Source organism: Xenopus tropicalis, chromosome 6, assembly GCF_000004195.4.
Source record: "Xenopus tropicalis strain Nigerian chromosome 6, UCB_Xtro_10.0, whole genome shotgun sequence".
NCBI classification, from domain to species: domain Eukaryota; kingdom Metazoa; phylum Chordata; class Amphibia; order Anura; family Pipidae; genus Xenopus; species Xenopus tropicalis.
The window spans coordinates 36,389,766-36,403,303 of NC_030682.2; the positions used below are offsets into that span (position 1 = coordinate 36,389,766).

The window sequence follows — 13,538 nt, forward strand, 5'->3', positions numbered from 1 at the left end:
TAAGAAAGTATCTTTACAAAAACAATTGCCCAGTACTGACTTTATGGGGTGATGGTCAAGTTCCCATTATTCTATTACCCCAAAATGTCAACAATTATTCCATAAATTTACCAGGCAGTTTTCTGTAATAATCTTGTGCATATTTGTACTGCACATGCTGATCATGTAAAGGTATAGGACCTGTTATCCAGAATGATCAGAACCTGGAGTTTTCTGGATAAGGGATCTTTCCATAATTGGATTTCTATACTATAAGTCTACTTAAAAAAATCCTTTTAACATTAATGGGCTTATTTATCAATTTTCGAGGTTTTGAATTCTAGTTTATTATTCTAAATGGAATAAACTCAGATACTGAATGCTCATTTATTTATCAATAACGAAAACTCATTCATTTAAAATACTCGAATACTTTTTTGGGTTTACAAATTCAAAAACTCAAAAAATTCAAATTTGAGGCTTGACTGTGCCTAGGACAACTCCCATTGACTTCTATAGAAGCTCGCAAGCTTTTAGATGACAAATTTTTAGATTTGAGTTTTCAGGTTTTTTGCACTTAATAATAATAAATACCAGACATTCACGTTTTTGAAACATTATTCAAATTAGAATTTTTTACTGCAAAAAACTTTGGGAAAAAAAATCATACTCTAACAATGAGCTTCCCTTTCACTGAGGGAATACGTATCCCTAGCATGTGAGGCTTGTTGATATAGATACAGGTATGGGATCTGTTATCCGGAAACTTGTTATCCAGAAAGTTTCGAATTACGGAAAGGCCATCTCCCATTGACTCCATTATGAGCAAATAATTCTAATTTCTAAAAATTAGATTCCCTTTTCTCTGTAATAATAAAACAGTACCTTGTATTTGATCCCAACTAAGATATAATTACCCCTTATTGTGGGCAAAACAATCCTATTGGGTTTATTCAATATTTGAATGATTTTTAGCAGGATAAGATCCCTTATCAAAAAAACCCCAGGTCTTCAGTATTCTGCATAACAAGTCCCATACCTGTACTAGCAAAATAAGTCTATTGCTTAGTAACATATTTTTGGGGGTTTAATTGCTTACACAGGAAGGTGCCATCAAATGGTTAATTTCCATTCACTCACAAAGCCAATGTTACCATATGCTTATAGCTTTCTTTATAACTGAGCATTCAAACCACTGTGGTCAGGGATCCTTTCAAAACCCGATTGTTTGAATAACAGCAGAACCCTAAACCCTTATAAGGTTAATAAGAGGATTAGCAAATCAAAGTAAACAACACCACCACAGAAAATATATCAAAATGCAAAAGAAAATTGAACAATGAACCTAACATTAAAAAAGGAAATGTGGGGAGGATAGTATTGCTTCAAGTGAATGCAGAATGTTTTGTGTTCCTACAGGCTATTATTGGCACTCTCTGCTAGTACTTTTGATGGAGGTTCTTGAAGTTCAATGATATAGTAAGTTAGGTTGAAAAAAGACTCACGTCCATCAAGTTCAACCATAATGCCTATATATAACCTGCCTAACTACTAGTTGATCCAGAGGAAGGCAAAAAACCCCATCTGAAGCCTCTCTAATTTGCCGCAGAGGGGAAATATTCCTTCCTGACTCCAAGATGGCAATCGGACCAGTCCCTGGATCAACTAGTACTAAGAGATATCTCCCATAACCCTGTATTCCCTCACTTGCTAAAAAGCCATCCAACCCCTTCTTGAAGCTATATAATATATCTGCTGGTACATCTGATTCAGGGAGGGAATTCCACAACTTCACAGCTTTCACAGTAAAAAATCCTTTCTGAATATTTAGATGGAAGTCTAGTGGACGGAGTGGGTGCCCTCGTGTCCGTTGGAAGGACCTACTGGTAAATAAAACATTAGAAAGGTTATTATATGATCCCTTTATATGTTTATACATAGTTATCATGTCACCTCTTAAGCGCCTCTTCTCCAGTGTAAACAGACCCAACTTGGCCAGTCTTCATAACTGAGACTTTCCATACCCTTTACCAGCTTAGTTGCCCTTCTCTGGACCCTCTCTAACTCAATCATGTCCCGTTTGAGCACTGGAGACAATGAACTTTGCTCTGAGCATATGTATCATGTGATTTAAGTATTTATAATACATTATTTATGTATGTATAAATTTGAGGGCAAAATATAACAAATGAAAGAGAATCTTATACACAATTTTAAGAAACACCTTGAGATTCTTTACATTTCACCAATTTCACTGATTTGCTGGCAATCATTCATGTTCCATACATTAATTATATTTGTTTACCTATGAATAATTTCATCTAATTTTATAAGCGTCAATATTTTTCAAAATTGACAATGCAATTTACTGCATGCATGCACTCAGTTTAGTAAATTGTGCTAGCGAGGTATAATGCACAAGCCTTTACATTTCTGACTGATAAGAGCAAAGATTACTTGTGAGTAATTTCTAATTAATTTGAGATAATTAAGAAAAAAAATTGCACATATTAATTAAGCTTAAAATAATTCAACCTGTCATTCTTCAGTATCTGTGGAATATATTATTTCCATTCTACTTTGACACTGATTTGGAACAGACCAGCATGACAGCTTTATTAATGTAAGGGCTCAGTGATACTTATTAAAACAAAACATGAAACATTTACAGAACAATTGCGGTTCTGTCTACTTCAATATTTCTTTTGAGAGAAAAGCAGGACTGTTTTATGGAAACTATTGAGAATCAAAAATACAGCCTGAAAAAGGGTTATTAAATGCATAAAACAACATGGCGGCATAGAACTTAGGGTTAGGAAAAAATAAAGGGAAAGAAGCGCCATTTCACTTGAACAGGAAAAGTGTAGCTGCACTGGTACGGGTGCCTTTAAATGAATTGAAGGCAAATGGCACATCAGGTGGTGTTACACTAAAAAGCGTTTGGACTACAATTCCCAGAATACTCCTGCATAATAACAAAGATGAGAGCTCTTCTAGGTCTATTGGCCTAATGGATGAGTCTTTGTTGTAGACTTCATACAAAAGCCAAAGACATTTTTTCTGAACCTCATGCAGAATGTTTAATCAGTGCAATTTACAGAGGGCAGCTTGTACGGAACATGGCACAAAAGGGGGCATTTGCTACCATTAGTGCCGTTAGTGGCCTATCCCATGAAATAAAATAAAGTAGTAATATAATAAGTAGTAATATAACAGAGGTTCCATCCAAGTGGCCAGACACGGACAGATTTAAGCTGTTTCGAGTCCTTTAGACCAGTTTGGGTCTAAAGGACTCGGCAGTCTTTCCTGACCGATATCTGGGCGAAAATTGGCCAGGTGTTGATCAGGCAGGTTTGATCTTTTTAGCTGAATCGTGGAACCCATCAGCTTATTGATGCAGTCCTTGATCTGACTGCTACTATCTCCATCTCTGTAATTCAATAGATTGGCCCTAGGAGACCATAGGTGGGCATATTAGGGAAAAGATCCACTCGTTTGGTGATCTCACCTAACAAGCTAGTCTTTTAATGTATGGCCACCTTTAGTCACATCACTATAAAGCAGTGTGTGGGCAAACACAGCCAGTGGTACTCCCTAGGCTACAGCATCTCTTTAATAATACATTTACCTGTGTACAGTAGCTCTTGCACAGTATATTTAAAGTGCTGTGTATACTTCACTATTTCTTGGATTCTGCTTTGTTGTTAAATATCCTTTAAAACATTTCTTCATGTTTACTGAAGGGGGAAGGCGTTTATAAGTTGCTTATGTTACGTGCCGCTGCCAAGAAAGAGTAGACTTGGCTAGTGAATAGGTTACCTTGATGGGGGTTGACTTAATGTGTTTTTTGGCTAAAAACCCAATGTACATGAAGAGGGAAAAAGGAAATAAATTATGTGAGCAGTATGAATACTTTGCATTTAAATGCAGTAGAGGCACTCATAGCTATTCAGAAGTGAATATAAATGGCATGCTTAAAGATGCAGGCAACAACATAATAAGCCAGGTAGACTAGTACAGGCAAAGCTGTCTTTAACTCTTTGACTTCCCAAATGCACATATAAACCTGCAAACACCATTTCAACATTTTTTGACTTTTGGAGCATTTCCTATGGGCAATGTTTAGTTTACCTGTTGCTTTTTTAGGACATCCTACAACTTCTAAATATTTCACAGTTCCAGTTCTGTAAGGAGATATGTGACTCTAAGTACCTAAGGAATATTCATAGTGACATTAATGTTGGATTAAATACAACTGATTTAGAAAGCCTCATGCCTCCAAAGCATGCCAATACCAAATATGTATAGTTCTGCAGAGATTTCTGCCCTGTAGTGATCGAAATCCCACAGCAGTACGAAACCAAATGTTTAAACCACAGCGCCAGAAATGATCACACTCTCATGGCCAATAAGGCACAAACAGTATGCCGGCCCCAGAAACTAATAAAATAGGCATTTTAATAAGTTCCAAATGGGTAAATATGTCTCTCTACTGCAAGCTACCAAAATGGAAGTCCATGAAAAAATTACCAGGGTTTTTTATTAAGTAAGCCAACAAAAAAAACATCAAAAAAGATAAATATAAAGAACTAGCGATGAGAGAATCTGCCCTGTTTTTGCAAAACAGCAAAAAATTTGGAAAATGAGGCTACCGCACTGAAAAATTTTGCACCAGTTTCATGAAAATATTCGCCAAAATATGCTGAAATGCAGAATTTCGTAGTAAATTCATGCCTGGTGAAAAAATTTGCTCATCGCTATAAACAACGTATAATAACATAACTACTGTATGTAGCATATAAATAAATCCCAAAATATAGAATACATACTACTTTACATGGTTGACATTCCTACAAGTATAAAAAAATGACACGCTGAATTTATGTCTTAAACCTAAAGTCCCTAAACAGTAAGTTGACCCCAGAGAAACCACCTTTGGGAAAAAAAATGGCCTTTAATGGTTGCATTTTGCAGCATCCTGTTTTCTACATGTTTTAACTTATTAAGGTAAAATACCAAAAATATTATAAATATATTAAATATACATATGTAGCTCCATTTCATTTTCTAGGTGAAGCTTCATCACATGTTGAAGTGCTCAATGCTGCAAAACTACTAGAATAGAGAAACCTAGGAACCATAGAGCACTAAGATACACCTCTGCCGTTTAGTATAGTAGGAATTTTTGAAATTTGAGCATATTTATTTGTATGCACTAAATGTATGTATGTATAACTTTATTTATAAAGCGCCACAAGGGTACGCAGCGCTGTACAATCTTACAGAATACAAAATTACACACAGGGAGGACAAGTGATATAATAAATAAATACAGTAAATGTATATATATAAATACAAAGGGAGTAAGTGCCATGTGGTATGAGACACAGTAGGAAGGAGGTCCCTGCCCCGTAGAGCTTACAATCTAAGTGGTTGGGTAACATACAGGCACAAATTGGAAGGTAAGAGTGCACCAGGTATGGGCATTTGCCCTTAAGCGCAGGACTGGGCAAAATAATGTTTTAGTGCTCCAGAAGGTAACAGCTGGGCTTTTTTATATGCGGAACTGATATCTTAGGTGTTTAATCTACTTTGCAAGGACTAAACATGGAGTAGCCTCAGTTTCCCCCTTTGCCCTGTTTAGCATAACAAAAAATAACAAAAACCCTATTCATTGAACTCATGTTAAACAAGGGGGGTAGAATGTTCTTTTAAGGTCAGAGTCTGATTTCTATTTACTATGCCAATTGAATTGTTTAAATTGTCTAAATGAGCTAAAATTCAATGTATGCACCAGAAAGGAGGGCCTGATGTACAAGCCCATGCATGGACTACAGAATTATAGAGTCGGAGTAAAGAGAGGAATGTGAATGCAATGACATCTAGGAAGTTCTGAATGGAAAGTGAAAGTGATTGTTGTGCCAGATCATGGGGGGAGGCAATCTAAGACTGACCTGAAGTATATAACAGGTATGATTGCACAGCTTTTATGCCTGGGCGGCAGGTCCTCTTTAGAAGCAATAACAGACCAAACTGGAAAAACAATTATACTTTGACACTTACCGTACATGGTGTTTGCATCCAAGGTTCCCCATCGATCTGCATTGGCAGTGACTTGCTAGTTCTGTATAGATACATGTCACAGTTAATTAGAGTCTCAGGTATACATTGGGGTGCATGTAATAAAAGTTCTAACAGAATAAAATGTGCACAAATAAGAATAAAATTAGCATTTTGCAGTGTAATATTTTTCATTAGGCTTATTGGACTCGAAATTTTATTTGCGCATTGCAAATGTGCTTGAAGATGGCGTAATTGTTAGTGCAAAAATTGTATTAAATATACTGCGCAATGGCGCAAGCTTAACAATTTGCAGTCTGAGGGACAAAGGGTTCAAAAAAGGTACATTACATTCACGCAAAGGGAAAATTGTTATATTTATTCACATTGAGAACATTTTTCCTGTTAGTAACATATACATTCCCCCAAATATGTTTTATGTGTGGCATACATGTATAAATATAGTATAGACTTGTGCTTAATGTGGAAGAGAAAAGTAAAGCATTAAATCAACAGGTCTGGTAAATCTGCATAAAAAGAGCTCTAAGCTGTAACATGGGTTACAGTAACATTTGTAGCACTGCATGAGAGTCTAAAACTGCAAATATCTAAGAAAAAACCTTAAAAGTGGTTAAAGAATTACTTTAAGTTTACATTAATTATTTAGTTTGGTTTTTTTTTTTTTAAAATCCCCTTTAAAAGTATTTAATAATGCCAGTCAGCTTCTGCAGAGGGGTGGTCAGCATTGTGTAAGTGTTCAGAAACATCAGCACAGAACCAGGCAGGATGCTCTTTCTCATTGGCACACACAAAAAGATCCACTCATTAGACAAGGTCGTTAACTGAGTGTCCCAATTTAGGTCATGGAGGAACCCATGTGTAATAAACTTGAATAAAATACACATGAATGACAAAGCAATCAGAACATGATAGATCCACTTACATGAATGTGCAGTGAGTACGTGCCTAGAAGTATAATGCATACTCTGGAGCAGACAAACCCTATACAGAGTGGTGCAGCACTAATGAACTCAGTATGCTATTAGGCACAGTCATTGGAATTCCACTGATCGACACAGAATTATGAATCAATTTGCACCAGATCTGAGATTGAAGAATCAGTGATACACAGTATAAAATCTGATACACTGCCCTTAACAGCTTTAAATAAATCCCAGCAATTTGGGTAAAAATTTGTAATGTAAAAAAAAAAAAATATTGCTTCTCCTTAGTTTTTTTTACCAACAAAATGAAAAAGAAAGAAAACCCTTTCAATTCTTGTGGGATTAAACAGAACATAGCTATGTAGTGCAAGTGAGAAAGGTTTCAGGTTTGGAATATTCCCTGAACTGCTCAACTCTTCAGAACCAGTGTGTGTATATTTAGCAAGACTTTTATTCATGTTAAATCCCCTCTTATAATAAAGCTCCTTCTTTTCCATCTTGCACAAAACACAGGCAAGTATCATTATATTAGTGGCGTACCTAGATGTTACTGGGCCCCACAGCAAGTTCAGTTTGGAGCCCCAAAACAGTGGTAGGTTGACTTAATATACAAAGATATGTTAAAATTGCTCATGAATTTGTGCCTTACTGGGCCCCTACACTCCTAGGTACCCCTGCAACCACATGGTCTGCCTCTTCTGAGGCATTATATAGAGCTAATATATATCTTAAATCCGTGGGCTTATGTTGATTATCCTTGTATGTTGCTCCCTTCAAGGGCACAGCAGATAAATCCCTTTTCACCCTTTAACCCACAGTATAGTCATGAAAAATGTCCAGTCTTCTATTGGTGGCTTATAGCTCATGCAAACTTTATTTCCAGTTGGTGCACACAAAAAATGAAGGGGGGGGGGTAATTTAACATCACAGGAAAAAAGTGCACCTGGGCAGTAACCCATAGCAATGAATTAGGGATTCACCAGCTGCAGGTAGAACGATAGAAGCAAAAATCTGATTGGTTTCTATGGATTACTGCCTAAGTACATATTTGCCCCTTAATAAATGATTCCCACTTCTTAGTAACTAACTGTGGTGGGACCACAAGGCACAACCAAGTGGTGCTTCAGGAATAGATGCACAGAGTTGCTGTATTTCGGACAGGTTACATTATACAGTGTCCTTGTAAGGGTTTTTTTCCCCCAGCACTTTCATTGCAGTGTATATCACAAGGACACTTGATAATATATGAAGATATCAGCAATCATTACTTGAAAAAGAAGGGCAGATATATATATATATATATATATATATATATATATATAATGATATATGTGTAAGAGAGCTATATAATTACCTTAAGACTACAGATGAGCATTGTGCAAGACGTCTTCCAGCGCTCTTTAAACCAGTATAAATTTGTCCCATTTCCATTGCTCCCTCTAGTCCAACCACTTCCAGTAGTTGATCACTCAGATCTGAAACAATACACCACCATTATCATAAATATATTATTTATTGTACCCTCAGTCCTAATATTTGTAGTTTGAGTCCACATTAAACTTGCGCTCCAATTAATATGATTCTTTTCTTTGTCATTTATGAAATAGAAAAAAAGCAAAACAATTGTAATGTAATATAAAGTCAAATGTTACATTAAATGACTCCTTTTCCTGCTGAATTGTGCTTAGTATGGGGGATAATTTGCTCTGACACAATTATATGATGCCTGTCTATACAAGTAGGATTCACAGATTTTGTGGAGAGAAAAAGGCATGGCAAACGTTATTAGTCAAGTCATCCCTACAGTTACATCAGTCAAGGAGCAACCACGTCCAAAATGACAAAAGCAGCTTGTGCACTGGTCCTGGCATTACACTTGGGAAGATTCTAAAAAAGGAAGGGGATTCCAGGAAAAACTGCATATATGGAAGCCCTATACATAAGAAGTATGGAAAGTAAGGAATTAGCAAGAAATCTTATTGTCAACTATCCTAGAAACAATGGAATCATAGGTATGCCAGAGTCTGAAAGCTGACTCAGTAACAGTGCTATTGAATTTATCTTTACCCTATCTATACATTAATATACATAAACTTGTTTATGAACTCATCCAGGCCCCTCTTAAAGGCATTAACAGAATCTGCCATCACAACATCACTAGGAAGGGCATTCCCCAACCTCACTGTGAAGAACCTGCTTCAAATGAAGGTTCTGTTCCTTTAATCTAATCTAAAGGGGTGGCCTCTGGTGCGCTGATCATTTTTATGGGAAAAAAGAATGCCCCCTATCTGCCTATAATCCCCTCTAATGAACTTGTACAGAGTAATCATGTCCCCTCGCAAGGTACTGTTTTATTATTACAAAGAAAAAGGAATCATTTTATAAATTAGAATAATTTTCTTATATTGGAGTCTATGGGAGATGACCATTCTGTTATTCGGAACTTTCTCGATAGCAGGTTTCTGGATAACAAATTCCATACCTATATTCTACATTGCAAATCTGCATAAAGATATTACAGCTACTATGGAGGCTAAATTAGACAATATTTGACAAAATGAAATGGTGCAAAGACTGTTTCAGGTATAGGATCTATTATGTGGAACCCATTATCCAGAACAAACTACATGATGGCCAACTTCTATTTTAAGAAAATAATTCTAATTTTTAAAAAATTATTTCCTTTTTCTCTGTAATAATAAAACAGTAGCTTGTACTTGATGGTAACTAAATTGCATGACTCCATATTGGTGGCAAAACAATCCTATTTGGGTTTATTTCGTTTTAAAATGATTTTTAGCAGACTTAAGGTATTGAGATCCAAATTACAGAAAGATCCTTTATCTGAAAAAAAAACCTGGTTCCAAACATTCTGAATAATAGATACCATACCATTTTATATAATTATATAGTGCCACATATTCCGCAGCGCTGTACAATATGGCATGGAATCATGGTGGTTTGGTTGAGGCGGCATAGACAATGCAACACTAGTTTATGTATGAGTTTAACTGCATTCAGACACATGCTCTACTAATATTTAAATTATTTACCAATATAAGAAATCTAGAATAACACAGGCAGACGCACAGTAAGACGAGTGCATGAAACTAATTGAATTAAACAGGAGTCCCAGCAAATGCAGAAGTCATCTTTTGTGACCTGCCTTTATAGATTGTTTTTGAAAGAAGATGCTTTGTGGCATTTGGTGAATGATAGTTTTGCTTTCTGTTACAGTTAATGAGTAGTTATACTGTGGGAATGTTTTCACAGCGCCTGTCTCTTTTGCCCTCTTTCATAAACTGAGCGACTTCACGTGTCTCCTCCTATTAGTCCCACCAGGAAACAAAGCTCGCTCTCATGAATGAGTGCTGATGTCAGCAGAACGTGAATGGTATACACAGAACGTCTGACCTCTTGCACTCAGTCTTGATGCCGGGACAAAAATCACCAGGGAGATGGCAAAACCGCTTCCCCTTTATCACCTCAGCTGCACGGCCATTAAAGCACATCTCTCTCAATTCCTTGCTTCAGATGGGCAATGATATATTCTAGCATGGAGAGTGCAACAAACGCTGTCTTAAAAGGTAAAAAATGCAAATATTATTTTCAAAAAAATTGTAAAATATTCCATAAAACAAAATAAAAAAAATTCTTAGCAAGAAAATGTAAAGTACAATCACATAAATATTTATATGGTTGATTTAATAGAGATACAGAGATGGGAGTAGACTATTAAAAAGTTCCATTTGATGCAGATGACAGTGAATACACTAATCATTTCTGTGTGTGAACAATGTACAGCAAGTTTTATATAATACCAATATGTGACGTTGCACTCAAACATTCACTATAGACACATCTGTCAGCTACAATACATGCATTTTCCCAGCTGGACAGTTTCATAATGAAATGAATCAATTTGTCTAAATTTTATGCAGATTTCAGTATCCGAAAGGGGAGGCTAGGATAAATGGAGGGTTTTCAGCATGCAACTCAAGAAATGTTGCCCTACTGACAATTTACATGTAAATTAGGCTTGTGCTGGACTGCATTGTACAAATGAGGTGGAAGCTGTGAGAAATCTGGGCTTGCTGTCCCAAATATAAAAAGATGCATTTTTAAATATACATGGGGAATTTAGAATGTGTCTTCATACCTTTATAGACAAAGAAGATATATAGATAGATAGATGATAGATAAAATATATGCATTTACACAAAAGATATGGCTGTTTTAGGTCTTTTTAATCAAAAATACTTATTATATCCACAGATTACAGAAGGAAAGCAGCTACAAACAAGCCATGAGCTTTGATTTGCAGAACTTGTTTGGGGCATGGTACCTGTGATACTAAACAAGTTTAGAAGTGCTCTGTTGGGGCAAAGATAGAAGCAACAATGGCACATGGTGGGACAGGGGCACAAGTAGGGCTGGGAGACAGACCCTATAAGCGAAAGACAGGGTAAGTAAGGGGAGCGAGGATGAGTACAATTAGAACAGTAGGTAAAAATTAGGGGCTCAAAATGATGGATACTGTTGTTCAAAAGCTTCAAATGAGAGGCTTTTGTTGCTGCCCATGTGGGTCAGGCAATTATTGCATGGAAATATGGCAGTGACTGTTTTTTGAGAAAATCTAGGCGATTAACCTGTAACTTAATTATCCTTTTACGCCTGCCAAACGGGAAATCATGAAAACAGCGAAATGCTGGAAATTACCACGTGCTATTGCCCATTAGTAATAATGTACTCCAATTATCAGTATTACAAGATATCAGTAACCAGTGGCTCCAATATGCAAGTTGTTTACTTTTATTTCTTGAGGGCCCCATATTTATTCATTATTATTACTGACGTGTTTATAAGGCTTTGGCCACACATGGTGGATTCCTAATAAACACAGGTTGAGAATCCATCCATATGCAGCAAAAAGCTTATTGACGTGCCTGCACCCGGAGTCATTGTGTTATCCTGGGTGTAGGCCGATGGAGCAGATTTCAGCGTGAAATTGCTTGAGTATGCAGTTCTGTGTCAAAATCTACTCTGTCTGCCTACACGCAGCCCAAATTCTAGGCCAATTACTGTATATACATATCACCGTTTTGTAAAAACAGGCAAATCTCAATGAGCAAATCTTCAGGCAGAATTCTTCTTTAAAAACTGTTTTATTGGAGTACCATAATCACCTTATGTGTTTTGTGTTCACAGGCACTTAATCGTAGGCCTATGATTAAGTGTCTGTGAACAGAAAATGCATAAGGTGATTATGGTACTCCAATAAAATGGTTTTGATGAAGAATTCTGCCTGAAGATTTGCACATTAAATGCCTGTTTTCCAATATCCTCTACCCTAGCTGAAGGCTGAGGGCGGTGCACCTGAGCCAATTCTTCTTTGTGGTGAGTTGTTGGACATATCCGACAATTTTGTTTTATATATATATATACATACATATAACGTACATAGTGAAAAATATACACTCTGTTGCAAAATCTAAGGATATTATATGTTGCTGAGGAGCTCCATGAACATATACTGTAAAAGCACAAGGTCGAAAGCAGAATGCTTTTATACAGGTCATGGAATTGTGAGACTTCCTTGTTATTAAACATGGGCGACTAGGGAATCCTGAAGAATTCTTAGCAATTCAATATTTTCTCATTTGTGGAAAAGTCCTATGTTCATTTGTCAGATTGCCTTTGACTGCTCTGGGCAGTAGTATGCCTTTTTGATTTGGTAGTAGTGCTCAGTGCTGCTTAGGACCAACACTAAGCATTATCACATATGATTCCTAACTTCTCATTACAAAATATCCCAGCATAAATAAATAAACTGCTAGCTCTAAAACCCACAGTAATGCTTTCCTGAGCTACCACTTAATCCAAATGACAGAGATTTGATAAATCAACCCTTTAATTTAATTTAAAAAATTGTGATTTAAATTTTACTACTGTTTCCCTTCTCTTTAATCAGAAAAAAAAGTCCTGAAAGTTGAATATTTTGAAAGCTTACCTGAAATGACAAAAGAATGATAAATGATATGGCCATAATTTTCGTCAATTTGTCCATGAACACTTCACGATCACCTCATAAATTGCAATGAAGAATAATTAATCATGTGGCGACAAACCCCATAACATTTAGAAAGACACTCAGACAAGATTCTTTTATGTAGCTTTATTTTCCTTGTGTGGTTTAAATGTACATAAAACGTCCCTAAGAAAACACTTCTAGCACGTGTTAATAGTATGTCATCATATATTTGGGGAAAAAAAATCTTTATGAGTAATTCCAGGGTTTTCTTTCCCTCTCCTACAGACAAACCCTTGATTAGTTATTAAGACTGAGTAAAATGCTGTTGGTTCTAATCGCCTATATAGGAGACACTATTTAAAGATGCAGTTCAAAACTTCCAAAGATATATTTATATCGTTTAATATCTGGATTAAATTCTTGTATTAACAAGAAAAAAACACTATGTTGCATTTTATAACAGCCAATCTTTGCCTAGGGCTATCACAACAATACTATTCTTTTATTAAGAGAGACATTTGTTT

The 13,538-nt window shown here is 36.1% G+C and overlaps 1 protein-coding gene across 2 annotated transcripts in view; it reads right to left on the bottom strand.

Moving 5' to 3' along the window:
- dgkb (diacylglycerol kinase beta) overlaps positions 1-13,538 on the bottom strand; it is a 271,623-nt gene that overhangs the window by 20,424 nt on the left and 237,661 nt on the right. For both annotated transcript variants that reach the window (XM_031903168.1, NM_001102744.1), the window contains 2 exon segments: positions 8,338-8,458; positions 6,043-6,103 (listed from right to left, as the gene is read on the bottom strand). In XM_031903168.1, coding sequence (XP_031759028.1) covers positions 6,043-6,103; positions 8,338-8,458 — 182 coding nt within the window.